The 27,867-nt window shown below is 46.7% G+C and overlaps 1 protein-coding gene and 1 long non-coding RNA gene across 3 annotated transcripts; one reads left to right on the plus strand and one right to left on the minus strand.

The window, feature by feature from the left end:
- Positions 1-27,867, plus strand: STK19 (serine/threonine kinase 19). 2 transcript variants are annotated; one of them, XM_058172805.1, is made up of 8 exons: positions 1-60; positions 3,469-3,563; positions 3,985-4,130; positions 22,039-22,134; positions 22,232-22,371; positions 23,602-23,699; positions 25,004-25,151; positions 27,343-27,867. In XM_058172805.1, exons 2-8 carry the CDS (start codon positions 3,473-3,475, stop codon positions 27,386-27,388), a joined length of 765 nt encoding a protein of 254 aa, XP_058028788.1. In that variant the 5' UTR covers positions 1-60; positions 3,469-3,472; the 3' UTR covers positions 27,389-27,867. The 2 variants fall into 2 exon arrangements, with proteins under 2 accessions (XP_058028788.1, XP_058028789.1); XM_058172806.1 differs by lacking the exon at positions 1-60 and adding an exon at positions 119-249.
- Positions 15,025-17,235, minus strand: LOC131193052 (uncharacterized). Its single transcript, XR_009153831.1, has 2 exons — positions 17,099-17,235; positions 15,025-16,401 (listed from the first exon to the last, which is right to left on the minus strand). It is a non-coding gene; the product is annotated as an uncharacterized LOC131193052 (long non-coding RNA).

The raw sequence follows: 27,867 nt of genomic DNA on the forward strand, positions 1-27,867 counted from the left end.
GCGACGTCATCGGTTGCCGACGACCAGCAAACGAGACGACGCGAGTGAGGACTGAGAGGGGTAGGAAAGGCGTAATGAAGCTTTATTCATTGGAAGTGAAATCAATGGGAAGTGAAATCAATGGGAGGGGAGAGAAGGGGGTTGTGGGGGGGAGAGTCTGTGGGATTCTGAACGTTTTGATTCAGGGAGAAAATGGATAAATTGAGGACAGGGAGGAGCTGTCCTCCTGTGAAAGGTGGATAAATGCAGGTAAGCAGCCAGAAAGAAAAACAGAGTTGATGCTTAGTTGTGCTGCCTGTGAAATAAAACAGAATAGAATAACAGAGTCGGAAGGGACCTTTGAGGTCTTCTAGTCCAACCCCCTGCTCAGGCAGGAAACCCTATACCATTTCAGACAAATGGTTCTACAATCTCTTCTTAAATACTTCCAGTGTTGGAACATCCACAACTTCTGGAGGCATAAGCTGTTCCACTGGTTAATTTTTGCTAACCGTCAGGAAATTTCTAGGTGAAAGATTTTGCTGGAGAAACATTTTGGAGCTGAGTCACATGAGGGAGCTGGGAGGAGAGTCTGAAAGAAGTAAAAGAACATTATCACTCGTGAGGAGTTGGTATCATCAGTTTAAGTTGTGTGATGTTTTGCTGTATTGTTTCAAAGGAGGGAGAGGTCGGGTAAAATCTTAGGAGAGAGGGGCAAATCTCCCCTTGCCTGCTTTTCCTCCTACAGGTAATCCTCAACTTACCACAGTTTATTTAATGGCCGTTCAAAGTTACAATAGCACTGAAAAAAAGTGACTTATGACTGTTTTTCACACTTACAAGTGTTGCAGCATCTTCATGGTTATGTGATTTACATTCAGATGCTTGACTCATATTTATGACGGTTGCTGTGTAACCTCTTTACAAGCAAAGTCAATGGGGAAGCCAGATTCACAACTGTGTTACTAATTTAATAAGTGCAGTGATTCACTTATTTATTTATTTATTTTATTTATTTATTTTATTTTATTTGCATTTATATCCTGCCCTTCTCCAAAGACTCAGGGCGGCTTACACTATGTCAGGCAATAGTCTTCATCCATTTTGTATACTATATACAAAGTCAACTTATTGCCCCCCAACAATCTGGGTCCTCATTTTACCTACCTTATAAAGGATGGAAGGCTGAGTCAACCTTGGGCCTGGTGGGATTTGAACCTGCAATATTGCAAGCAGTTGCTGTTAATAACAGGCTGCATTAGCCTGTTGAGCCACCAGAGGCCCTTAATAGCTGTGGCTAGAAAGGTCGTAAAATAGGGCAAAATTCACTTAACAAATGTTTCACTTAGCAGCAGAATTTTGGGCTCAGTTGTGGTTGTAAGTTGAGCACTATCTGTACACAGTTGCTTGTTTCTATGCTTGTATCCTTATGATTTATACTGATATTGTTTCCTGATTGCTTATTTGTACCCTATGACTATCATTAAGTGTTGTACCTTATGATTCTTGACGAATATCTCTTTTCTTTTTATGTACACTGAGAGCATATGTACCAAGACAAATTCCTTGTGTCCCTTTATTGGCCAATCACACTTGGCCAATAAAAAAATTCTATTCTATTCTATTGAGTCATTTGCATTCTTTTTAGAGAGTCATTGAGGCCACTTGGAGGTTGATCTGTCCTCAGGGTTAGTCATCTGTCCTGAGTAGTCATCTATCTCCAGTCTACCATGCTGTCCTTTCAGCAGTTCTCAGAAGAGTCTACACCCATTTGCACTACTCAGGTGACCCTGAGGACAGATAAACCTCTAAGGGTCCTCAGTGACTCTCTAAAAAGAATGCAAATGACCAGCTGTCTGCAAGGACTATAAATCCTGCCATTCCCCACCATCCAGGTTAGAGCTGAAGAAGTTTCTTGGATAAGAAGTGAAACGTCTTCAAAGAAAAATCAAAAAATCCAGTTGCCCCTTGAAAAAAGCACTTTTGGGACTTTTAAGGGAAGAGGTACTTTTCTTAATTGCATGTCGATCTGACGTTACATAAAATCCAGCAGTTTTTAAAATATGCCAAATGGGGAAAGCATGAGGTTTTGTAACACCAAAGATTTACCAGAGACTATTTTAAATACAAAAAAGATAGTAGAATGTTTGCTGGAATGAGAATCAAGGAACCATTTTGATGGGGTTATTAGAGGGAATACAGTTTGTGAGAAGCCACACAGAAGCTCTTTGCACAGAAGCAAAGTAATGCGTTGAACAAAAGGAAAACTCTGAAAATGGGAAATGATATAGAATGAATGGGGAATAACAAAGAAAACATTTGGCGAACATTATAGATAGTCCTCGACTTACAATCACAACTGAGCTCAACATTTCTTCTGCTAAGTGAGACATTTGTTAAGTGAGCTTTGCCCCATTTTACAACCTTTCTTGCCACTGTTGTTAAGAGATTCACTGCAGTTGTTAAGCTAGTAACTATTGTGGCCCGCCAGCAACCTGTGGAGCTGGCAACGAAGTCGGACAGCAATGAGGCTGAGGTGGGGCCAGGGCCATCAGGGAGTGAGGTGTGGACTCCAGAGCCTCCAGAGACTGATAGTAGTGAGGCAGAGGAACAGGAGGAACCTGTTCCTAATGCACGCATGAGAAGAGCTACGAGAAGGCAAGAGCAGCTCAAGCAAAGAGAATGACTCAGGAGTAGGGCCAAGAGATGATTGGCCCCTCCCATAAGGCTTAAAACAGACCAGCAATGGCGTTTTGGCTTTGCCGGAAAATAACGTTGGTAGCTTCATTTTCATCTTGCATTTATTTTTGTATCTGTGACTTCTGAACATTTGCCAAGAAAGGCCTTTGGCAGTTTGCCTAATTGGACCAAGAGTTGTGATAGGACTGAGGAATTTGTGTTGGGAGGAATTTGCTTTAATTTAGTTGAACAACGCTGGGAATGAAGTAATTCTCAGCTGTTTGAATAAAGTTTGTTTTTTCACTGACTTGAGCTTCCTACTATCTACTTGGGCCTGGGTCACAACAGTAACATAGTTGTTAAGTAAATTGAACTTCCCCATTGATTTCGCTTGTTAGGTGGCATAAAGTGATGACGTGACCCCAGGACATTGCAACCATCATAAAGATCCAACTGCCTGGATTTTGATCACATGATCATGGGGATGTTGCGATAGTTGTACCTGTGAAAAATGGTCATAAGTCACTTTTTTCAGTGCTGTTATCACTTTGAATGGTCACTAAACGAACTGTTGTAAGTTGAGGACTCTATCTGTACAGCTAAATGAGCAAAAGTCAATAGACTGGTTACATATGTACTCAATCTTTAAGCAGAGGTCTTCAACCTTAGCAACTTTAAGACTTGTGGACTTCAACTCCCAGAATTCCTCAGCCAGCAAAGCTCTGGGAGTTGAAGTCCACAAGTCTTAAAGTTGCCAAGGTTAGAGATCCCTGCTTTAAGCCTTCGCTCTCTCGCTGTCTCTCTCTCCAGCCCTATGAAGCGGAAGCACCAGCTCCTTTCTGATACTTTCAAGGCCAAGAAGCCACGGCTGGCTCTGAGTGACGGATCCGAGCCTTCAGAACAGGGTGAGAAAGAATGAAATGCACTTTGCATGAAGTACCTGATAATGGGGCAGTTCAGGGGTGAAATCCAGCAGGTTCTGGAGAACCTGTGGCGGAAATTTTAAGTAGTTCGGAGAACCAGCAAATACCGCCTCTGGCTGGCCATAGAGTGGGGTGGGAATGGAGATTTTGTAGTATTCTTCCCCCAGGAGTAGAGAGGGAATGGGGATTTTGCAGTATCCTTCCCTTGCCATGCCCACCATGCCACACCACGCCCATTAAGCCATGCCCACAGAACCGGTAGTAAAAAAAAATATCGGGATTTCACCACTGGGGCAGGGGAATGAAAAAGGAGGGAGTTTCTAAATGGAGCCAGAGGAGATCATTATGGAAATGCTAAGACGTGAGGCCTCTCTATTCTTACCTCAGCTGTTCCTTTTCTCAGAGGGCCCTGCGGCCGTCGAAGCCGCTCTTCAGAATCTGGTATCTCTCTTCCCTCGGAAAGTATTTGAGGATTCCCTGCCGCCTTTGGTTCTGAGGCATCAGATTTACAGCCTTGTCAAAGATCGTACGGTTGTGGACAGGTATCTGGTAAGAACCTTCTCCCTGATTGGGATATTGCGATGAGTCAGCGGTGAGTCTTGTGGTGGGTCTTGTGATAAGGAGATTACCTCCTTCATCAGGGTCCTTGGGAGGTGAACTGTTGCTGTGGTGGTGGGGGAAATTGCATGAGTCACTAGAGGGTGGGTGCTGTGTCGGCTGTGCAGTTGATTTGGATTCTGAGGGGTTTGTAGGCTGGTTGTAGATCAATGTGTCTGTGGATGGAATGAACTGGAAAGCGTGGCGGGTGGTGGCATAGCCAATGATTTTTGTGTTGTTCCAGTTGAACTGGTGCTGTTTGGTGTCGGTGTGGGTAAAGATTAATATATATATATGTTTTCTGAGGTTTTCGCGGGTGTTTGTATGTAGGTCTTTGGTTATTCGGGTTTTCTCCCGCATAAAATTGGAAGTGTCTTGGCGACGTTTCGACGAAGTCTCATTCGTCATCTTCAGGCTTCAGGTTCTGGGAGCAATGTGTGACTGCAGCTGTTTCTTCCTTTTAACTGCTAGTGGGGTTTGAACTGATTGGGTGGGAGCTTGGCTGTGCTCTGATTGGATGGGGTTTTTGTGCTCTGATTGGATGGGGTGTGTCCTCTTTGGGTGGGGCTTGGTTGTGCTCAGATTAGTCTGAGCTGCAGGGGATTTGAGCTGGTGAGCTGCACAGCTGTTGTCCGCTTCGTGTTCGGTCGTGCCACATCTTCACAGTGGGTGTCAGTCTGCTGCATGTATGGATTGAGGGGTTTGAAATGGCTAATGTTGCAGCTGCGGTCTGGCTTCTGGTCCTTAATCGTGCTTCATGATCAGTGTGGGTTTGGGTCTGCTTTCTGGGTGGATGTGGTGGTGACATCCTGTGTGGACCTCGTGAGTGTGGGTCTGGTGTCATTCCTCGTGTTAGGGACACGTTTGTCAATAAGGGCAGGTTTCCAAATGGCTGGTAGGCGGGAGGTATCATCTCTTTTGTTCATGCTGTGTGGGCGTTTTTCTATCTCGATGGCTTCTCTGATTATTCTGTTGTTAAAGTGTTCAGTTTTGGCGATAGTTCTGGTCTTTTTAAAGTCAATATCGTGTCCTGTGGCTTTAAGGTGTTGGACCAGGGAAGAAGTTGGTTCCTCTTTTTTGACTGAGTTCTTGTGTTCTTCAATGCGTGCACTTATTCTTCTGTTGGTTTGTCCAATGTATGTGGTGGGGCAGGCGGTGCATGGGATTTCATATACTCCTTGATTTTCTAACTCAATTTTGTCTTTGGGGTTTCTTAAGATGGTGGATATTTTTTGGTTTGTGCAGAATGTTGTCTTGATGTTGTGTTTGTGGAGGATCTTGCTGATTCTGTCTGTGGTGCCTTTTATATATGGGAGGAGGGCTGTGCCGTTTTCTTGTTCTCTGTCTTGGATTTTAGTGGGGGGTTCTTTTTGGATTATTTATTTATTTATTTATTTATTATTTAAATTTTTATACCGCCCTTCTCCCGAAGGACTCAGGGCGGTTTACAGCCAGATAAAATAAACATTCCTATTACAAAATAAATACTATTAAAATACCACTAAAAAACTTATTCAATTTGGCATAATTAAAATTTAGCAAATAATAAAACCCATTAAAACCCATTAAAACCCATCGATAAAACCCAATTAAAACCCATAAAAAGCTAACCCAGTCCAGCGCAAATAAATAAGTGAGTTTTGAGCTCATGCGAAAGGTTCGGAGGTCCGGAAGTTGACGAAGTCCTGGGGAGTTCGTTCCAGAGGGCGGAGCCCCACAGAGAAGGCCCTTCCCTGGGTGTCGCCAGACGACACTGTCGCTACCGACGGCACCCTGAGGAGTCCCTCTCTGTGAGAGCGCACGGTCGGTGAGAGGTATTCGGTAGCAGCAGGCGGTCCCGTAAGTAACCCGGCCCTATGCCATGGAGCGCTTTAAAGACGCTCACCAATACCTTGAAGCGCACCGGAAGGCCACAGGTAGCCAGTGCAGCCTGCGCAGGATAGGTGTCACTCGGGAGCCACGAGGCTCCTCTATCACCAGCAGCCGCACTCTGCACCAACTGCAGCCTCCGGATGCTCTTCAAGGGGAGCCCCATGTAGAGAGCATTGCCGTAGTCCAGACGAGACGTCACAGGGCGTGAGTGACTGTGCACAAGGCATCCCGGTTCAGAAAGGGGCGCAACTGGCGCACCAGGCGAACCTGGTGGAAAGCTCTCCTGGAGACGGCCGTCAAATGATCTTCAAAAGACAGCCGTGCATCCAGGAGAACGCCCAAATTGCGCACCCTCTCCATCGGGGCCAATGACTCGCTCCCGACAGTCAGCCGCGGACTCAGCTGACTGTACTGGGATGCCGGCATCCACAGCCACTCCGTCTTGGAGGGATTGAGCTTGAGCCTGTTTCTCCCCATCCAGACCCGTACGGCTTCCAAACACCGGGACAGCACTTCGATAGCTTCATTGGGGTGGCCCGGTGTGGAAAAGTACAGCTGGGTGTCATCAGCGTACAGCTGGTACCTCACACCGAAGCCACTGATGATCTCACCCAGCGGCTTCATATAGATGTTGGACAGAAGGCGAGAGAATCACCCCGCGGCACCCCACAAGTGAGGCGCCGCGGCCCACCTCTGCCCGTCAACACCGTCTGCGACGGTCGGAGAGATAGGAGGAGAACCACCGATAAACGGTGCCTCCCACTCCCAATCCTCCAACCGCGCAGCAGGATACCATGGTCGATGGTATCAAAGCCGCTGAGAGGTCTATTAGGACCAGGGCAGAGGAATAACCCCTATCCCTGGCCCTCCAGAGATCATCCACCAACGCGACCAAAGCCGCCTCAGTGCTGTAACCGGGTCGGAAGCCGGACTGGAACGGGTCCAGATAGACAGTTTCCTCCAGGTGCAGGGGAAACTGATATGCCACCATACTCTCTACAACCTTCGCCGCGAAGCGAAGGTTGGAGACCGACGATAATTACCCAAAACAGCCGGGTCCAGGAAGGCTTCTTGAGGAGGGCCTCACCACCGCCTCTTTCAAGGCGGCCGGAAAGACTCCTCCAACAAGGAAGCACTCGTAATCCTGGAGCCAGCCTCGTGTCACCTCCTGAGTGGCCAGCACCAGCCAGGAGGCACGGGTCCAATAAACACGTGGTGGCATTCAATCTACCCAGCAACCTGTCCATGTCCTCGGAGTCACAGGGTCAAACTCATCCCAAACAACATCACCAAGACCGCCTCAGATACCCGTCTGAATCGCCACAATTTTGGTCCAGACCGTCCCTAAGCTGAACGATTTTATCGTATAGATAACCGTTAAACTCCTCAGCATGTCCCCGCAACGGGTCATCCCGCTCCCCCTGGCGAAGGAGGGAGGGGGTCACCCGGAACAGGGCAGCTGGGCGGTTATCTGCCGACGCAATGAGGGAGGAGGCGTAGGAACGCCTCGCTTCCCTCAGTGCCACTAGGTAGGTCCTAGTATAGGATCTAACTAGTGTCCGATCAGCCTCTGAACGGCTGGACCTCCAGGAACTCTCTAGGCGTCTTCTCCGGCGTTTCATCCCCCTCCGCTCCTCCGAGAACCAAGGAGCCCGTTGGGATCTGCGCCGGGTCAGGGGGCGCAAAGGCACGACACGGTCCAAGGCCCGGCCGCAGCCCGTTCCCAGGCTGCAGCTAGTTCCTCTGCCGTGCCGTGAGCCAGACCTCAGGTAGTGGCCCAAGCTCCGTCCGAAACCTCTCTGGGTCCATCAGGCGCCTGGGACGGTACCATCGTAATGGTTCCGTCTCCCTGCGGTGTTGGGTAGCGGTCAGAAAGTCCAGGCGAAGGAGAGAGTGATCTGACCATGACAAAGGTTCAATGACTATTTCCTTTAAGTCCAGATCTCTCGACCACTGACCAGAGACAAAATCAGGTCCAGTGTGCCTCCCGATGTGAGTGGGGCCATCCACTACTTGAGTCAGGTCCAAGGCCGTCATGGAGGCCAAGAACTCCCGAGCTACCGTCGATGACGAGCCGGCAGATGGCAAGTTAAAGTCCCCCATGACTAACAGTCTGGGGGTCTCCACTGACACCCCGCAAGCACCTCCAGGAGCTCGGGCAGGGCAGCTGTCACGCAGCAAGGAGCCAGGTACGCCACCAGCAAGCCCATCTGACATCTATGACCCCACCTCACAAAGAGGGATTCACACCGCGATCTGAGGTACAGTGGTCTCCTCGGCTCTAGACTCTCTTTAATAACAACCGCCACCCTCCACCCCTACCCTGGGCCTCGGCTGATGGAATGCACGGAAACCCGGTGGGCACATCTCGACCAGGGCACACCCTTCAGTGCCCAACCAGGTCTCCGTAACGCCTATAATATCCGCTGCACCCCTGAATCAGATCATGTATTAGGGGGCCTTTGGCCACGGACCGTGCGTTGCATAACATCAGACGAGGCCCAGGCTCTGAGGGTCTTGACCATCCGGGAACGGGAAAAGTCAGATCGGGGCACGCGATCGCCTGTAAACATCGAACGCGTGACCCCTATGTTGATACGATCCCCTTCCGCCATATCTGCCCCTCCCACTTACCGTGCAAATAGACTCACCTCACAAAGGAACACACTCCCCCATAACCTCCGAACCCATTTGATAGTCGCCACGAGCATGCGTTGGAACTGGTTTCCCTCCCGACGGGCTACCCCTCACCCACCCTAACCCTCCCACCCCCACCCAACACTACCCTCCCCCCCCCTCCAACCCAGACCCGTCAGTTCCTACCCTCCCCTTAAAATTCCCATTAAAATTCCCTTTAAAAACCCTATTAAAATAATTAATTAAAAATCCCCTGAGTCTCCTATTTTTGGCATGCCATCTCTCGGGGTTCCAAAACCCGTCCTCAAGATGGACCCTCGATAATGTGGAGGGCCAGACCCGCGAGAGAGGGGAATCTCGCAGGGCAAGAAGGTCAGCCGCTGTAAATGTCCGCATGATAAAAGTCCAGCAAACGGACCCATCCTGGACCTGTCAAGATGGAAGTTGACGCACCAGGAGTTCCGAGTAGAAGACAGACGGGATATAGGTCTGGGGCGGTAGATGACCAACCCGCCATGATTAAGTCAGAGCTCCAACCCCTCTTCTCCAGTCCCGAGGGGTGGTCTGTGGGCACAAAGGGGGGGGGAGAGGATATAGTCCTACAATAGTCAAGCTAGGATTGTCCAGGACCATCCTCAATTCCCCCACTGGGGACCAAAGGTCTTCAAACGATCCTTGCAGCCAGCCCATGGGCATCCTCAAGATGGTAAAGGTGCCTACATGGCCCGTGATCGCCTTCAAGTTGACAAAGAGGACGAAACACGCGCCTAGTGGGCCAAGCTGCTCCACCGACGAGGCATCTCTCCAAAAGTCCGGGGGCAAAGGACTCAAAAAGCCCCCACTGACGGTCTATAGACGTCCTCCAGGTGGTAGCGAGGGCGTCCCCTGGACCCGTGGACAGCCTTCAAGATGACAAAGAAGGCGACCATCGGGCCTCTTTGTGGCCGCTAAACCTGGCCTTCAGCTGGAATAGGCCACTCACCCGCCAGGTTTGCTGGGTCATGCCACGAATCGCCGAACCCAGTCAACCACCAACAGGCTAGGCCCTAGCCAAGCCGGTCCAGCCAGGCCGCCGCCACCGCCGTCACCGACACCGACACCGACTCTTCCGCTGCCGGGATTAGTTTGGTAATCTTATTTCTCTGGAATCCATTGGATGTTAGTACGTTTGTGAGAGTGTGTAGTTCGGTTTTTAGGTGTTGTTCGTCAGCTAAGCGTTTTGTTCTGGAGATGAGTGTCTTGGCTACGGAGTTGATCTGTGCTGGGTGGTTTCAAACCCCTCCAATCCATACATGCAGCAGACTGACACCCACTGTGAAGATGTGGCACGACCGCGAACACGAAGCCGGACAACAGCTGTGCAGCTCACCAGCTCAAATCCCCCTGCAGCTCAGACTAATCTGAGCACAACCAAGCCCCCACCCAAAGAGGACACACCCCCATCCAATCAGAGCACCAAAAAAACCCCATCCAATCAGAGCACAGCCAAGCTCCCACCCAATCAGTTCAAACCCCCACTAGCAGTTAAAAGGAAGAAACAGCTGCAGTCACATTGCTCCCAGAAGCACGAAGCTGAAGCCTGAAGATGATGAATGAGACTTCGCGTCAGCCAAGACACTTCCAATTTTGAGAAAACCGAATAACCAAAGACCTACATATATATATATATATATATATATATATATATATATATGTATATGTATATATATATATATATGTATATATGTATATATGTATATATGTATATATGTATATATATATATATATATATATATATATATATATATGTATATATATGTATATATATATGTATATATATGTAGGTCTTGGCATATACACACACACACACACACATATATATATATGTATATACATATAGATATATAATGCTTTCTTTGGAAAAAGCAACTGCAGTCAGGCAGAAATGCTTCCCACCCCCACTTCCCTTGTGCACTCATACATTATCTCACCACTTTACAAACAAGCATCCAAACCGGTGTTGCAGCTGCCTGTGCGAATTGAGCCACACCTTGGTACTTTTAAGAATATGCTGACATCCAGAGGCAGCCTCGCCCCCACCCAGATGTTTAACTTAAAAAAAAACAAATGCTAAGAGTAGAGTGGGAAGGGATGCGGAGGAGGAAAAGTGATAAGCAAATGGCATAGAGATGAAGAAGCTGAAGTGATGTTTGGAGAGTGTCAGCCATTACAAGCAGGTCTCCTACAGGGCCACAAGCTATGTTGAGCAGCATATCCTGGTAACAGAATCACAGAGGTGGAAGGGACCTTGGAGGTCTTCTAGTCCAACCCTCTGCTGAAGCAGAAAACCCTACACCAAGGGTGTCAAACGGGCAGCCCATGGGCCGGATGCAGGCCACACCCGCTCCAGCTCCACGAAGGGGAAAACTGTTGTGAAACGTCACGTGACGGCAACGTAACGCAGCAACTTTGACAGCCGTGCCTTATACCATTTCAAACAAATGGTGGAAGTCCTGACTGGAGCTTGGAGCTTCGCTGGGAGCTCAGTAGCAACTAGAACCACCACGGCGAATCTCATCCCGCACTTCATCCAAAATAGAGTAAAAAACTCTAGAAGGTGGTTGTGTTACTTTACATATTAATAGATTTTTGCCTGGACTAAGTATTAAAGGATTAAATATTAAAGGTATATTTAGAAGGGTGGAGAGCAATAATAGCCTGTTGCTGGGGAAGGTGTGCCTGTGTGCTGCAAATAAAGTATTGTGTACAGATTTGCTAGCTGTGATATGTTCCTCAGAAAGCAAAGAACTTTCACAATGTCCTGATTTTAAATTAATTTTTGTTGTCAAGTCCTGAGAGATTTGGGTATCTAACAGAATATCATGTCAAATAAATACAGGTGGTCCTTGACTTACAACCACCATTGGTGGCTATATCTGATTGCAAGATCTGGGGGTCACTTATACTGAAATAGTATCCAGGCAGTGGTGGTATCCTCCCGGTTTAACAACCGGTCTGGTGATCGTGCAATTTGTGCACACATGCGCAATTTCAAGAAATCTTCACTTCCTGGTTTCTTCGGAGGAGTAACACAGCTGATTCCTGCGGCAATCTGCTCTACCGTGTGAATCAGCTGAGAAGATAAAGGTTGGAAAATAGGGTGGGCAGGTGGGCCCATCTGAACGTCGGGGACAAGCAGTTCACTCCCAACTGATTGTCGGAACTACCGGTTCGCATAAACCAGTCCGAATCAGTATAATCCCACCCCTGTATCCAGGGCTGAATCTCCTGATGATCTCCCCTAGAAATTTCATATATACCCTGTTTCCCCCAAAATAAGTCATCCCCTGATAATAAGCCCAATCGGGCTTTTGAGCGCATGGCAATAAGGCCAAGGGTTCGAAAAAATATAAGACAGGGTCTTATTTTCGGGGAAACTCACTATTTTGAAAACCATTGGTGATAGAAAAGAATATTTAAAGGACACCATATCCTAAGTTCCATTTTCAGGAACGTCTCTCCCTTAGAGAAAGGTGATGGCAGAATTGAAAAGCTATGTCCCTGTTTCCAGCTCTCTCACACAATCCGAAATATACCAGAGTTATGGTACCAAAAGCAATTAAGTGTCAAGAAGAACAGAGAAAATCACATTACTTTTGTTAACTCCAAAGATCATCCATCAGGGTGGCCAAACCAATCCCAGTCCCATATCTTGCTAGGAAGTCAGTTTGAATTGTACCAAGATGGTCTCTTATCACCTTACGCAACTGTGAAATATTGAGAGATTGGACTGCAACTGCCCGTTTGAGGGTGGGGGATCTAAAGCCTGCCTTATTAGACCTTAGAGGTCTAATAATTCCCTTATATAAACAAGGAAAGATCGCAGTGCAGTGGGGAAATCCTCCACGGATTGCCACTGGTTCACTGCCCGTGCATGCACAGTGCGCACCAAACATGGGCTGCACGTGCACATGTGCAGGGCATGCCAAACACATGCTGCACACCTGTGCAGTGCACACCAAATGCATGCTTCGTGCAGGAAAAGGAAGCTTAAGAAGGTAAGTAGAACAGTGTGGGGGGGAACAGCTGTGTTGCGCGATTTATATTTGCTAGAAAGCAGGATTTCCTGCTTTCTAGTGAATATAAATCGCGCGGCACAGCTGATCGTCGGAAATACCAGTTCGGACCAACTATTACTACCGATTCTCCCGAACCGATGCGAACCGGTAGCAGTGGCTCGGTGGTTAAAGACGCTGGTCCTGTTAGCTGGAAAACTAACAGACTGGGTTCAAGACCTGAGCACTGCATGACAGGGTGAGCTCCTGTTACTGCTTCAGCTCCTGCCCACCTAGCAGTTTGAAAGCATGCAAATGTGAGTAGATAAATAGGTACCACTTTGGTGGGAAAATAACAGTGTTCTGTGAGTCTCGGCATAATAATCATGCAGGCCATATGACTGGAAATGTCTTCAGACAATGCTGGTTCCCTCAGCTAAGTCAGAGAGATGAGCAGCGCCCCCTAGAGTTGGAAACTATTAGATCTCTACCTTTATAAACAAGGAAGCATCCTCTCTAACCTCTTCTCTCTCTCTCTTTTTTTTTTGTTTGTAAAGAGTTTTTTTTATGTTTAAACAAACACATAAATACATCAATCCTTCTGTGTGTCATCTAGGTGATTCTCCCGTGACTTCTTCTTTTTATTGCTCCTCCTATCTTCATTTCTTCCTTGGTAGTTCCCATTTTTTTATTTAAAGGATTCCCCACAAAATACAATACAATTGAACGTGTCCAGAAATATTTTACAAGAAGAGTTCTCCATTCCTCTGTAAACAATAAAATACCTTATCCCACTAGACTTGAAATCCTGGGCTTGGAAAACTTGGAACTCAGTCGCCTTCGACAAGACCTAAGTTTAACTCATAGAATCATCTATTGTAATGTCCTTCCTGTCGAGGGCCCAGGGTAGGGTGGAGGGGTGGCGGTTGTGATTAGAGAGAGTCTGGAGCCGAGGGAGACCACTGTACCTCAGATTGCTGGGTGTGAATCCCTCTTTGTGAGGTGGGGTCATAGATGTCAGATGGGCTTGTTTGTCACGTACCTGGCTCCTTGCGGCGTGACAGCAGCCCTGCCCGAGCTCCTGGAGGTGCTTGCTGGAGTGGCGGTGGAGACCCCCAGACTTATTGTCATGGGGGACTTTAACTTGCCATCGACCGGCATGTCATCTTCAGTTGCTCGGGAGTTCACGGCTTCCATGACGGCCTTGGACCTGACTCAAGTAGTTGATGGCCCTACTCACAGTGGGGGTGGCACTCTGGATTTGATTTTCATCTCTGGTCAGTGGTTGAAGGATCTGGACTTGAGGGATTTAGTCATCGAGCCTTTGTCATGGTCAGATCACTCTCTCCTTCGCCTAGACTTTCTGACCGCCACTCAACACCGCAGGGAGACGGAACCAATCGTTGGTTCCGTCCCAGGCGCCTGATGGACCCGGAGAGGTTCAGGCGGAGCTTGGGCCGTTTCCTGAGGGTCTGGCTCACGGCACGGCCGAGGAACTTGTCGCGGCTTGGGAGCGGCGGCGGGGCCTTGGATCGTGTCGTGCCTTTGCGACCTCTGACCCGGCGTGGGTCTCAACCAGCTCCTGGTACTCCGAGGAGCTGAGGGGATGGCGCGGAGAAGGCGCCTAGAGAGTTCCTGGAGGTCCAGTCGTTCGGAGGCTGATCGGACACTAGTTGGGTCCTATACTAGGACCTACCTAGTGGCAATGAGGAAGCGAGGCGTTGCTCGTCTCCTCCTCATTGCGTCGGCAGATAACCGCCCGGCCGCCCTGTTTGGGTAACTCGCTCTCTCCTTCAACAGGGGGCGGGATGACCCGTTGCAGGGACGTGCTGAGGAGTTTAGTGGTTATCTATATGACAAAATCGTTCAGCTTCGGGACGGCTTGGACCAAAATTGGGTAGATCCAGGTGGGATGTCTGAGAGCCGTCTTGTTGAGACTATTTGGGATGAGTTTGACCCCGTGGCTCCCGAGGACATGGACAGGTTGCTGGGTAGGTTGAATGCCACCACATGTTTACTGGACCCGTGTCCCTCCTGGTTGGTGCTGGCCGCACAGGAGGTGACACGAGGCTGGCTCCAGGGGTTTACGAATGCTTCCTTGTTGGAGGGGGTCTTTCCGGCCGCCTTGAAATAGGCGGTGGTGAGGCTTCTCCTCAAGAAGCCTTCCCTGGACCCAGCTGTTTTAGGTAATTATCGTCCGGTCTCGTCGCGGCGAAGGTTGTAGAGAGTGTGGTGGCATGTCACCTACCCCAGTACCTGGAGGAAACCGTCTATCTAGACCCGTTCCATGCCTATTTTTCCCCCCCCCCCTCCTTTCACTGTTTGTCGACTTTTTCTCCAAATTAAGCTCATTCATTGTGTGTCTTGTTGGCTGGGAAATTCTGGGAGTTGAACTCCACCCATCTTAAAACTGCCAAAGTTAAGAAACACCGCTACATGGTTTTGTTTGTGATTTAAAGACAAATAGCAATAGCATTCGGACTTATATACTGCTTCATTGTGCTTGACAATCCTCTCTAAGCAGTTTACAGAGTCAGCCTATTGCCCCCAACAGTCTGGGTCCTCCTTTTACCCACCTTGGAAGGAAGGAAGGCTGAGTCAACCTTGAGCCTGGTGAGAGTCAAATTGCCAAATTTTAGGCAGCCAGCAGTCAGAAGAAGTAGACAGCAGTATTACACTATTTATTTATTTATTTAATTAATTAATTAATTAAACTTTTATACCGCCCTTCTCCCGAAGGACTCAGGGCGGTGTACAGCCTTCATTTAAAACAATTAATATACATATTAAAATAACAATTAAAAAGCTTATTCAATAAAAGGCCGAAATTAAAACCGTCCAATTGACCATATAAAATACCCAGTAAAATTACAATTAAAAATTTAAAATTTAGAATTTAAAAATCAGGCCAGTCCCGCTTGAATAAATAAATAAGTTTTCAGTTCCCGGCGAAAGGTCCGAAGGTCAGGCAATTGGCGTAAACCGGGGGGAAGTTCGTTCCAGAGGGTAGGTGCTCCCACTATTACCACTGCGCTACCATGGCAAATAAGTCTCTCTGCTTTCTGAGAATGCATGTTCATGTTACAAAAGGCAACCTTTGGGAGAACTTAAATCTCACAGGATTAAGTTATAGTCTTCTCTCATTTTATGGTCCTGTTTCCCACAGTGGCTAATTAGATACCTTGGGATGTTCTTTGACAATTCATACAAGGATAGCCGTCTTCTGAACAGGTAGTCCTCGACTTATGACCACAGTTAAGCCCAAATTTTCAGTTGCTACGCAAGATAGACGTTCAGTTTTCCCCCCATTTTATAAGCTTCCGGGCCACAGTTGTTAAGCGAATTGCTGCATTGTTAAGTTAGTAACACGGTTGTTAAGTTAATCTGGCTTCCCCATTGACTTTGCCTGTCTGAAAAGGCAGAAAACATTAGTCTACAAATCAGCTATACATTGTTGGTCATGGAATAAATCACAACGGACATTTAATTTTTCCCTTTCTGCCTTTTCTTCAGGCAGCTGGTAAATGCTGGAGTCTTGACTGTCCGTGATGCCGGAAGCTGGTGGCTTGCTGTGCCTGGAGCAGGCCGCTTTATCAAATGCTTCATCAAAGGTGTGTCTGTTCACACATTGTGCTAAGCAACTACGCATTGTAGTTTGTTGGCTGGACTCATACATGATGCTAAGAAGCAAATAAACAAATCACATTATCACTCTGAGCCTGCAAGATTTGAAACCTGCAAGATTTCACTAGATTAAGCAAGTCCCAAATTCACATCCAGAACCAGCAAATTACCGTATTTTTTGGAGTATAAGACGCAGCTTCCAAAAAGAGGATGAAATTCTGGGTGCATCTTATACTCCGAATGTAGCCCCGCTCAGCCTCTCACATGGAGATTTCAGAGGCTGAAAAAAGCTTCAGAAAAGAAGCCCCCAAACAGAGCTTCAGAGGCTTTTTTCCGGAAGTTCTGTTTTGGAGGCTTTCAGAAGCAGAAAAAGGTTTTTTCTGAAATGGAGTTTCAGAGGCAGGGAAAAAAGCAAAGAAAAGCAAGGCACAGAACTCACAACCAAGGAACCTGTTGCTAAAATTCACTTCTGGGAACAGCTGATTGGGGGTATTCCGGGAGGCCGATCCACCTGCCAATAAGCTTTTTTTGTATTTTCCTCTCCAAAAACTAAGGTGCGTCTTATACGCCGGTGCATCTTATACTCTGAAAAATATGGTATATTTTGGGTTTTTTGGGTACTAGAAATTTCTTCGCATTTTAAATTCACGAAACCATTACAATTTAGAGTGGCTCTTTCATTTGAGGTTTTTTTTTTGCAAACTAAATTAACCCTGCTGCAAGAAAAAGGAAAAAAAAACAGTTCTCCATTACCTTATCCAGTGCAGGATGTCCAGTCTTGAACGCCAGTCTAATGCTGGAATTTGTCAGACCTGCCCTGACTTGGTCCCTTGGCCAAAAAAAAAAGACCCTCGACTCCATTTGTAGTGAGGGCTATACTTTTAATAAGAGCCAAGTGGATTACAGAACGGCAAAGCCAGAACTGAAGTTCGCGTGGGAAAACCTCCCAGTTAAACTTTCCCCATCCAGTTCCTTTCCTCCCCTATTCCTTTCTTGCCCAATTATATTTGCATAAATTGTTTTTGGAACAGTCTCTTCGACAAAAGGTTGGTTGGTTGGTGAATGGAATTGTGTTCTCTTTGCTGACGATGTCAAACTATTTAACACCACTGATGATACATCTATCATTCAAAAAGACCTTGATCATCTAACCGCTTGGTCTAAAACTTGGCAACTTCAAATCTCAACCAGCAAATGCTCAGTCTTACATATAGGAAAAAAGAACCCAAACACTAAGTACTCGCTTGATGGACATTACCTTACAGACGAACCCCATCCCGTTAAAGACCTTGGAGTTTTCATGTCAAATGATCTAAGTGCCAAAGCCCACTGCAAATACATAGCAAAAAAGGCTCTAAGAGTTGTAAACCTAATCTTGCGTAGCTTCTTTTCCAAAAACACTACACTACTAACCAGAGCATATAAAACATTTGCTAGACCAATTCTAGAACACAGCTCACCTGTTTGGAACCCTCACCATATCTCTGACATCAATACAATTGAACGTGTCCAGAAATATTTTACAAGAAGAGTTCTCCATTCCTCTGTAAACAATAAAATACCTTATCCCACTAGACTTGAAATCCTGGGCTTGGAAAACTTGGAACTCAGTCGCCTTCGACAAGACCTAAGTTTAACTCATAGAATCATCTATTGTAATGTCCTTCCTGTCGAGGGCCCAGGGTAGGGGTGGAGGGGTGGCGGTTGTGATTAGAGAGAGTCTGGAGCCGAGGGAGACCACTGTACCTCAGATTGCCGGGTGTGAATCCCTCTTTGTGAGGTGGGGTCATAGATGTCAGATGGGCTTGTTTGTCACGTACCTGGCTCCTTGCGGCGTGACAGCAGCCCTGCCCGAGCTCCTGGAGGTGCTTGCTGGAGTGGCGGTGGAGACCCCCAGACTTATTGTCATGGGGGACTTTAACTTGCCATCGACCGGCATGTCATCTTCAGTTGCTCGGGAGTTCACGGCTTCCATGACGGCCTTGGACCTGACTCAAGTAGTTGATGGCCCTACTCACAGTGGGGGTGGCACTCTGGATTTGATTTTCATCTCTGGTCAGTGGTTGAAGGATCTGGACTTGAGGGATTTAGTCATCGAGCCTTTGTCATGGTCAGATCACTCTCTCCTTCGCCTAGACTTTCTGACCGCCACTCAACACCGCAGGGAGACGGAACCAATACGTTGGTTCCGTCCCAGGCGCCTGATGGACCCGGAGAGGTTTCAGACGGAGCTTGGGCCGTTTCCTGAGGGTCTGGCTCACGGCACGGCTGAGGAACTTGTCGCGGCTTGGGAACGGGCCGCGGCGGGGGCCTTGGATCGTGTCGGGCCTTTGCGGCCTCTGACCCGACGTAGGTCTCAACCAGCTCCCTGGTACTCCAAGGAGCTGAGGGGGATGAAATGCCGGAGAAGACGCCTAGAGAGTTCCTGGAGGTCCAGTCATTCGGAGGCTGATCGGACACTAGTTAGGTCCTATACTAGGACCTACCTAGTGGCAATGAGGGAAGCGAGACGTTGCTACGTCTCCTCCCTCATTGCGTCGGCAGATAACCGCCCGGCCGCCCTGTTTCGGGTAACTCGCTCTCTCCTTCAACAGGGGGACCGGGATGACTTGTTGCAGGGACGTGCTGAGGAGTTTAGTGGTTATCTATACGACAAAATCGTTCAGCTTTGGGACGGTCTGGACCAAAATTGGGTAGATCCAGGTGGGATGTCGGAGAGCCGTCTTGTTGAGATTATATGGGATGAGTTTGACCCTGTGGCTCCCGAGGACATGGACAGGTTACTGGGTAGGTTGAACGCCATCACATGTTTACTGGACCCGTGTCCCTCCTGGTTGGTGCTGGCCGCACAGGATGTGACACGAGGCTGGCTCCAGGGGATTACAAATGCTTCTTTGTTGGAGGGGGTCTTTCCAGCCGCCTTGAAAGAGGCGGTGGTGAGGCCTCTCCTCAAGAAGCCTTCTCTGGACCCAGCTGTTTTAGGTAATTATCGTCCGGTCTCCAACCTTCGCTTCGCGGCGAAGGTTGTAGAGAGTGTGGTGGCATGTCAGCTACCCCAGTACCTGGAGGAAACCGTCTATCTAGACCCATTCCAGTCCGGTTTTCGGCCCGGTTACAGCACTGAGACGGCTTTGGTCGCGTTGGTGGATGATCTCTGGAGGGCCAGGGATAGGGGTTATTCCTCTGCCTTGGTCCTATTAGACCTCTCAGCGGCTTTTGATACCATCGACCATGGTATCCTGCTGCACCGGTTGGAGGGATTGGGAGTGGGAGGCACCGTTCATCGGTGGTTCTCCTCCTATCTCTCCGATCGGTCGCATGAGCAGTGTTGACGGGGCAGAGGTCGGCCCGGGCGCCTCACTTGTGGGGTGCCCCGGGGTCGATTCTCTCGCCCCTCTTGTTCAACATCTATATGAAGCCGCTGGGTGAGATCATCAGTGGTTTCGGTGTGAGGTACCAGCTGTACGCTGACGACACTCAGCTGTACTTTTCCACACCGGACCACCCCAACGAAGCTATCGAGGTGTTGTCCCGGTGTCTGGAAGCCGTACGGGTCTGGATGGGGAGAAACAGGCTCAAGCTCAATCCCTCCAAGACGGAGTGGCTGTGGATGCCGCAGCTGACTGTTGGGGGCGAGTCATTGGCCCCAATGGAGAGGGTACGCAACTTGGGCGTCCTCCTGGATGGATGGCTGTCTTTCGAAGATCATTTGACGGCCGTCTCCAGGAGAGCTTTTCACCAGGTTCGCCTGGTTCGCCAGTTGCGCCCCTTTCTAGACCGGGATGCCCTATGCACGGTCACTCATGCTCTCGTGACATCTCGTCTGGATTACTGCAATGCTGTCTACACGGGCTCCCTTGAGGAGCACCCGGAGACTCAGGTAGTTCAGAATGCGGCTGCGCTGGTGATAGAGGAGCCCTCGTGGCTCCCATGTAACACCTCTCCTGCGCGGACTGCACTGGCTGCCTGTGGTTTTCTGGGTGCGCTTCAAGGTTTTGGTAATGATCTTCAAAGCGCTCCATGGCATAGGGCGGGCTGCACGGACCGTCTGCTGCCACCGAATGCCTCCCACCACCCGTGCGCTCTCACAGGAGGGACTCCTCAGGGTGCCGTCGGCCAGGCAGTGCCGACTGGCGACGCCAGGAAGGGCCTTTTCTGTGGGGCCCCCACCCTCTGGAACGAGCTTCCCCAGGACTTCGTCAACTTCCTGACCTTCGAACCTTCCATGAGCTTAAGACACATCTATTTATCTGCGCAGGACTGGACTAGATTTTTTAAATTTTAAATGTTTAAATTTTAAATTTGGTTTTAAATGGGGTTTTATTATTTATATCTCTATTTTAAATATTCGGCTTATGTAATAAGTTTTTTAAATTAATGTTTTACTTTGTATATATATATGTTTTTTATATGGCTGTAAACCGCCCTGAGTCCCTAGGGAGATAGGGCGGTATAAAAGTATGAATAATAAATAAATAAATAAATAAATAAAGACTACTTCAGCTTTAATTACAATAATACAAGAGCAACCAATAGATTTAAACTTAATGTCAACCGCTTTAATCTAGATTGCAGAAAATATGACTTCTGTAACAGAATCATCAGTGCTTGGAATACTTTACCTGACTCTATGGTCTCTTCTCATAATCCTAAAAGCTTTAACCAAAAACTTTCTACCACTGACCTCACCCCATTCCTAAGAGGACCATAAGGGGCCGGGATAGCTCAGGCAATAGAGAAGCCTGTTATTAGAACACAAAGCCTGCAATTACTGCAGGTTCGAGCCCGGCCCAAGGTTGACTCAGCCTTCCACCCTTTATAAGGTAGGTAAAATGAGGACCCAGATTGTTGGGGGGGCAATAAGTTGACTTTGTAAAAAAATATACAAATAGAATGAGACTATTGCCTTATACATTGTAAGCCGCCCTGAGTCTTCGGAGAAGGGCGGGGTATAAATGTAAACAAACAAACAAACAAAAAAAGGGGGCGTGCATAAGCGCACAAACGTGCCTACCGTTCCTGTCCTATTGTTTTTCTTTTCTTCTTCCTATATATATATATATGCTTATACCTTTATATACTATATAACCTTTCTGTATGATACTTACATATATTGTTGTGACAAAAATAAATAAATAAATAAAATAAAAAGTTGGGTAAGAGGCTGCCTATATAAGAGAAGCCATTAGAGGGCATTTTTTTCCCCTTCAGTCTTCTCCTCCTGCATTGTACTTCTTGTTCTCTCATCAGGTGTATCAATGCTCTTCGTTGTATCAGTAGCTGTAAAGGTATTTAACCACACATAAGTTTGTAAATATTTCACTGTAGATAAAACCACTGTTAGTTATACTAGAAGGCTCTGTGTGCTGGGTTTTGCTCCTGAGTTTATCTCATACTACGCTACCTAAACTCTGACACCAAAACCTTTTGGTTCAACGTATTGATGGAATCTTTAAAACAAAATGCAGAATTCCAACAACATGTTTACTGTGTGAACTCAACCATAGGACAGGTTTAGTTTGTTTTAATTTCCAATGGAGTCTAGATAATTGCCGTTTCTCCCTGCCTCGTTCACTGATGCAGGGGGTTCTTCCAAAAGCATGTTTTGTGCTCCACTTTGTCTCTTCCTCAAAATCCGCATGCCATATCTGCTGCTGGAAATGACTTGAGAAATTCTTTTTCTCTCTCTATAGAGCCAGCTGAAAAATGAGGGCCGGATCCGAATGTTTCAACACAGCTTTGAAGCGGATTTTTTTGTGCTGGCATTCACGGACAGCTATGTATCTAAGGTTGGCTTCTGCCAGAGAGGGGCATGGACGGGGTAGAAGAGCCAAAGGGCCAGCAAGCTGATGATGACGCTCTTATTTTATTTTATTTTTGTCTCAGGTGCAGGAATTTATATCGGGAAAGGAGTTTGCCAGGACAGTGAAGAAGTTTTTAGATTCGGTCCTTACCACCTGCCCTGACATCAGTTTTGACAAGAAAAGGATGTTGAAAGACTTCGGCTTTAGGGACACAGAAATCACGTAAGCAGACGAGGAGTCCCTGGGGCTGTCAATTTTCCTGTTGTTCCATGCCTATTTTTCCCCCCCCCCCTCCTTTCACTGTTTGTCGACTTTTTCTCCAAATTAAGCTCATTCATTGTGTGTCTTGTTGGCTGGGAAATTCTGGGAGTTGAACTCCACCCATCTTAAAACTGCCAAAGTTAAGAAACACCGCTACATGGTTTTGTTTGTGATTTAAAGACAAATAGCAATAGCATTCGGACTTATATACTGCTTCATTGTGCTTGACAATCCTCTCTAAGCGGTTTACAGAGTCAGCCTATTGCCCCCAACAATCTGGGTCCTCCTTTTACCCACCTTGGAAGGAAGGAAGGCTGAGTCAACCTTGAGCCTGGTGAGAGTCATATTGCCAAATTTTAGGCAGCCAGCAGTCAGCAGAAGTAGACAGCAGTATTACACTAGAATAGAATAGAATTTTATTGGCCAAGTGTGATTGGACACACAAGGAATTTGTCTTGGTGCATATGCTCTCAGTGTACATAAAAGAAAAGATAACGTTCATCAAGGTACAACATTTACAACACAATTGATGATCAATATATCAATATAAATCATAAGGATTGCCAGCAACAAGTTATAGTCATACAGTCATAAGTGGAAAGAGATTGGTAATGGGAACTATGAAACGATTAATAGTAGTGCAGATTCAGTAAATAGTCTGACAGTGTTGAGGGAATTATTTGTTTAGCAGAGTGATGGCCTATTACCACTGCGCTACCATGGCAAATAAGTCTCTCTGCTTTCTGAGAATGCATGTTCATGTTACAAAAGGCAACCTTTGGGAGAACTTAAATCTCACAGGATTAAATTATAGTCTTCTCTCATTTTATGGTCCTGTTTTCCACAGTGGCTAATTAGATACCTTGGGATGTTCTTTGACAACTCATACAAGGATAGCCGTCTTCTGAACAGGTAGTCCTTGACTTATGACCATAGTTAAGCCCAAATTTTCTGTTGCTACGCAAGATAGACGTTCAGTGAGTTTTTTCCCCATTTTATAAGCTTCCTTGCCATAGTTGTTAAGCGAATTGCTGCATTGTTAAGTTAGTAACACGGTTGTTAAGTGAATCTGGCTTTCCCATTGACTTTGCCTGTCTGAAAAGGCAGAAAACATTAGTCCACAAATACATTGTTGGTCATGGAATAAATCACAACGGACATTTAATTTTTCCCTTTCTGCCTTTTCTTCAGGCAGCTGGTGAATGCTGGAGTCTTGACTGTCCGTGATGCCGGAAGCTGGTGGCTTGCTGTGCCTGGAGCAGGCCGCTTCATCAAATGCTTCATCAAAGGTGTGTCTGTTCACACATTGTGCTAAGCAACTATGCATTGTAGTTTGTTGGCTGGACTCATACATGATGCTAAGAAGCAAATAAACAAATCACATTATCACTCTGAGCCTGCAAGATTTGAAACCTGCAAGATTTCACTAGATTAAGCAAGTCCCAAATTCACATCCAGAACCAGCAAATTACCGTATTTTTTGGAGTATAAGACGCAGCTTCCCCCCCCCCCCCAAAAAAAAAGAGGATGAAATTCTGGGTGCATCTTATACTCCGAATGTAGCCCCGCTCAGCCTCTCACATGGAGATTTCAGAGGCTGAAAAAAGCTTCAGAAAAGAAGCCCCCAAACAGAGCTTCAGAGGCTTTTTTTCGGAAGTTCTGTTTTGGAGGCTTTCAGAAGCAGAAAAAGGTTTTTTCTGAAATGGAGTTTCAGAGGCAGAAAAAAAAGCAAAAAAAAGCAAGGCACAGAGCTCACAACCAAGGAACCTGTTGCTAAAATTCACTTCTGGGAGCAGCTGATTGGGGGTATTCCGGGAGGCCGATCCACCTGCCAATCAGCTTTTTTCGTATTTTCCTCTCCAAAAACTAAGGTTATACGCCGGTGCATCTTATACTCTGAAAAATATGGTGTATTTTGGGTTTTTTGGATACTAGAACTTTCTTCGCATTTTAAATTCACAAAACCATTACAATTTAGAGTGGCTCTTTCGTTTGAGGGTTTGTTTTTGCAAACTAAATTAACCCTGCTGCAAGAAAAAGGAAAAAGAAAAAACAGTTCTCCATTACCTTATCCAGTGCAGGATGTCCAGTCTTGAACTCCAGTCTAATGCTGGAATTTGTCAGACCTGCCCTGACTTGGTCCCTTGGCCAAAAAAAAAAGACCCTCGACTCCATTTGTAGTGAGGGCTATACTTTTAATAAGAGCCAAGTGGATTACAGAACGGCAAAGCCAGAACTGAAGTTCGCGTGGCAAAACCTCCCAGTTAAACTTTCCCCATCCAGTTCCTCTCTTCTCTGCCCTATTCCTTTCTTGTCCAATTATATTTGCATAAATTGTTTTTGGAACAGTCTCTTCGACAAAAGGTTGGTTGGTTGGTGAATGGAATTGTATTCCATTCCCAGGGTTTGACCCTAGAGATGGTGTCTCCGGAAGGCACGATGAATTCGTAGTCTTCTTCTGTCCCATCCGGCTCCCTGCCCCGCAGTGCATGGCAGACTGACAGCTAGCAAAAGCAAAGCTGAAGCATACGATGGCAGCTCTGACAGTGTGTTTCCGAAAGCAGCTGCTCACTGACCGTTCTTCTCTTCCCAGGAAGGAAAGCTGTTTTGGGGATGATCCAGAAATCCAAATACAAGGAAGTCCTACTGTCGGATTTGCAGAGCCGTCAAGCGCCCAATGCGGTGAAACTGGGCCTTCCCTACCATATTCACGACATCATTGGAGCCCAGCTGGTTGACTGGTATTAGATTCCTTTTCCTTCTCTTTCTTATCTCCGTTCCCTTCTATTTACGGCTTCCGGGAACACACACAGAGATTCCTACATTGATTCATTTAGCAACTGTTTGAAGTTACAGCCGCTTTGAAAAAAAGTGGCTTACAACCGATCCTTGCGCATACAACCGTCGCTGCATCCCCCACAATCGCTTGATCAAAATTCGGACACTTGGCAGCCATCGTACATTTATGAGAGTTGCGGCATCCTGGGTCCACGTGATGGCCATTTGTAACCTTCCCAGCTGGCTTCTGACAAGCAGTGTCCATCGGGAAGCTGGATTTGCATAATGCTACATGATTTAGTTAAGGGACAGCGTGGCTCAGTGGCTAAGACGCTGAGCTTGTCAGTCAGAAAGGTTGGCAGTTCAGCAGTTCGAATCCCTAGTGCTGCCGCGTAACAGAGTGAGTTCCTGTTACTTGTCCCAGCTTTTGCCAACCTAGCAGTTTGAAAGCACGTAAAAAATGCAAGTAGAAAAATAGGGATCACCTTTCGCGGGAAGGTAACAGCGTTCCGTGCGCCTTTGGTGTTGAGTCATGCCGGCCACATGACCACGGAGACGTCTCAGGACAGCGCTGGCTCTTCGGCTTTGAAACGGAGATGAGCACCGCCCCCTAGAGTCGGGAATGACTGGCACATATGTGCGAGGGGAACCTTTACCTTTATTTTACATGATTTAGTTAGATTAGAAACTGCAGTGATTCGCTTAACCATGACAAAAGAAGGTCATAAAATCAGGCACACATCTCACAATAATCCCCTTGTTTAGCAATCAAAATTCTAGTCCCGAATGTGGTTATATGTTGAGGACTATTTCTTTCCCCCCCACCTTAGATTTTTGATCATCTCAGAAACAAAATAAAAGGATTTGTTCTTTCCCTTCCAAAGAACCCAAGTTGGAATGCTGATATAGGAAAACAGGGTTTCTGAATCTTATTCAGATGCATGGACTTCAGCTCCCAGAATTTCCCAGCCACCATGCTGGCAGTAGAAGTTTACGGTCTCTTAAAAGTGGCCAAGGTTGGGAAACACCCATTTAGAGATAATCGCACATTTGAACAAGAGGATCTGTGGGTTAAACATTTCAGAGTCTGTAAAGCCCATTCGCGTGTCTCCATACCATTTTTATTCGACATTCCTCTTTAAGGAATCCAGCCAGATCCAAGAATGTCTTTACAGATAAAATCGGGCAGCCACAAAAGCCACATCTTCTGATAATCTAATCTGTCCTTGGGATTCTAAGGTTACTCCTAGATATTTGCTTATTGGGTTCATTTTAAATACCCTGTGTCTTGTATCCATTTTGAAATGGCATTCTCCCATCTCACCATCGCATTGAGCAATTCTGAGAGTCGGTTGAAATCTAACAGAAGTATGGAGATTTCAGCTAGGAAGCCTTGTTGCTGTGTTACGAAGGGAAGAGCATTGTTGCAAACCACTCCTCAGTTTCCTGCCTGCACTGGGAGGGATTATAATACTTCACTAGAGAGCTGTAATGATTAAATGATTGCCTTGTTTCGTCAAAGGTCAAACTCTTCCATGTGGGTTAGCCCCAGTGAATGTCTGAACTCAGCGTCAGAAAATACAAAATACAAAAGTGTTTACTATTGAGACTCTAGAAAGAGTGCAGAGAAGAGCAGCAAAGATGATTAGGGGATTGGAAGCTAAAACATATGAAGAACGGTTGCAGGAACTGGGTAGGCCTAGTTTAATAAAAAGAAGGACTAGGGGAGACATGATAGCAGTGTGCCAATATCTCAGGGGCTGCCACAAAAAAAAGGGAGTTGGGCTGTTCTCCAAAGCACCTGAGGGTAGAACAAGAAGCAATGGGTGGAAACTAATCAAGGAAAGAAGCAACTTAGAACTAAGGAGAAATTTCCTGACAATTAATCAGTGGAACAACTTGCCTCCAGAAGTTATAAATGCTCCAACACTGGAAGTTTTTAAGAAGAGATTGGATAACTACTTTTCTGAAGTGGTGTAGAGATTCCTGCCTAAGTAGGGGTTGGACTAGAAGACCTCCAAGGTCCCGTCCAACTCTGATATTCTATTCTATTCTATTCTATTCTATTTTGTTTCTTTTCATACCGTTTCATGCAGCTTGGCTATGTTTCTTTCCTGTTTTTAATGTTGATGATCTCTTTCTCATTCTCTCTAGCGTGCCAACGTCCTCTGGGACCCTCCTGCGACTAACTGATGATTAAAAATGTGCCAAGCAGAGAACAGTGCCCAAAAGAGACTATTTTGCCTTGAGATTTTTTTTCACGTTGGGATTCAGGGTCCTCTGCTTGAGCCCCTGACATTAGTGGGACCAGAAGAAACTTTTCCTCAGCAAAAGAACCTTAACTGATCTGGAAATTGCACTTAATACAGGAACTCCTTGTATGGAACCATCTTAGATGGATTGGGACTACCCACATTATTGGTTACATGGATGGGCCTGAATTGAGAGTAAAATAAAATTACGCAGTCTTTGTCCATGAATTGCAGAGGCTGAAGTAAGCTGAAAATGCTCATTGCAAGATATGCTCCTTAGTCGATTCACTCCTTGAGTATGGTGTTAGGTATTTATTCTGTATACCTTGCGTATGGGTATTTATTGGGTATAAATTTTGTCACTTGTTGTAAAAAGAAAGAAGTTTGGAAAGCATCTTTAAATGGAATTAAAGCCCCAAAGGATGTG

This window comes from Ahaetulla prasina, chromosome 2 (assembly GCF_028640845.1).
Source record: "Ahaetulla prasina isolate Xishuangbanna chromosome 2, ASM2864084v1, whole genome shotgun sequence".
Lineage (NCBI taxonomy): Eukaryota > Metazoa > Chordata > Lepidosauria > Squamata > Colubridae > Ahaetulla > Ahaetulla prasina.

What these genes read in the sequence shown, in the direction of transcription:
- STK19 (XM_058172805.1), top strand. Translation starts at nt 3,473, where the DNA reads ATGAAGCGGAAGCACCAGCTCCTTTCTGATACTTTCAAGGCCAAGAAG. An exon ending in CGGTTGTGGACAGGTATCTG is followed by an intron (nt 4,131 to 22,038) that starts GTAAGAACCTTC and finishes CTCTCTCTATAG; the next exon opens with AGCCAGCTGAAAAATGAGGG. An exon ending in GGAGCCCAGCTGGTTGACTG is followed by an intron (nt 25,152 to 27,342) that starts GTATTAGATTCC and finishes CATTCTCTCTAG; the next exon opens with CGTGCCAACGTCCTCTGGGA.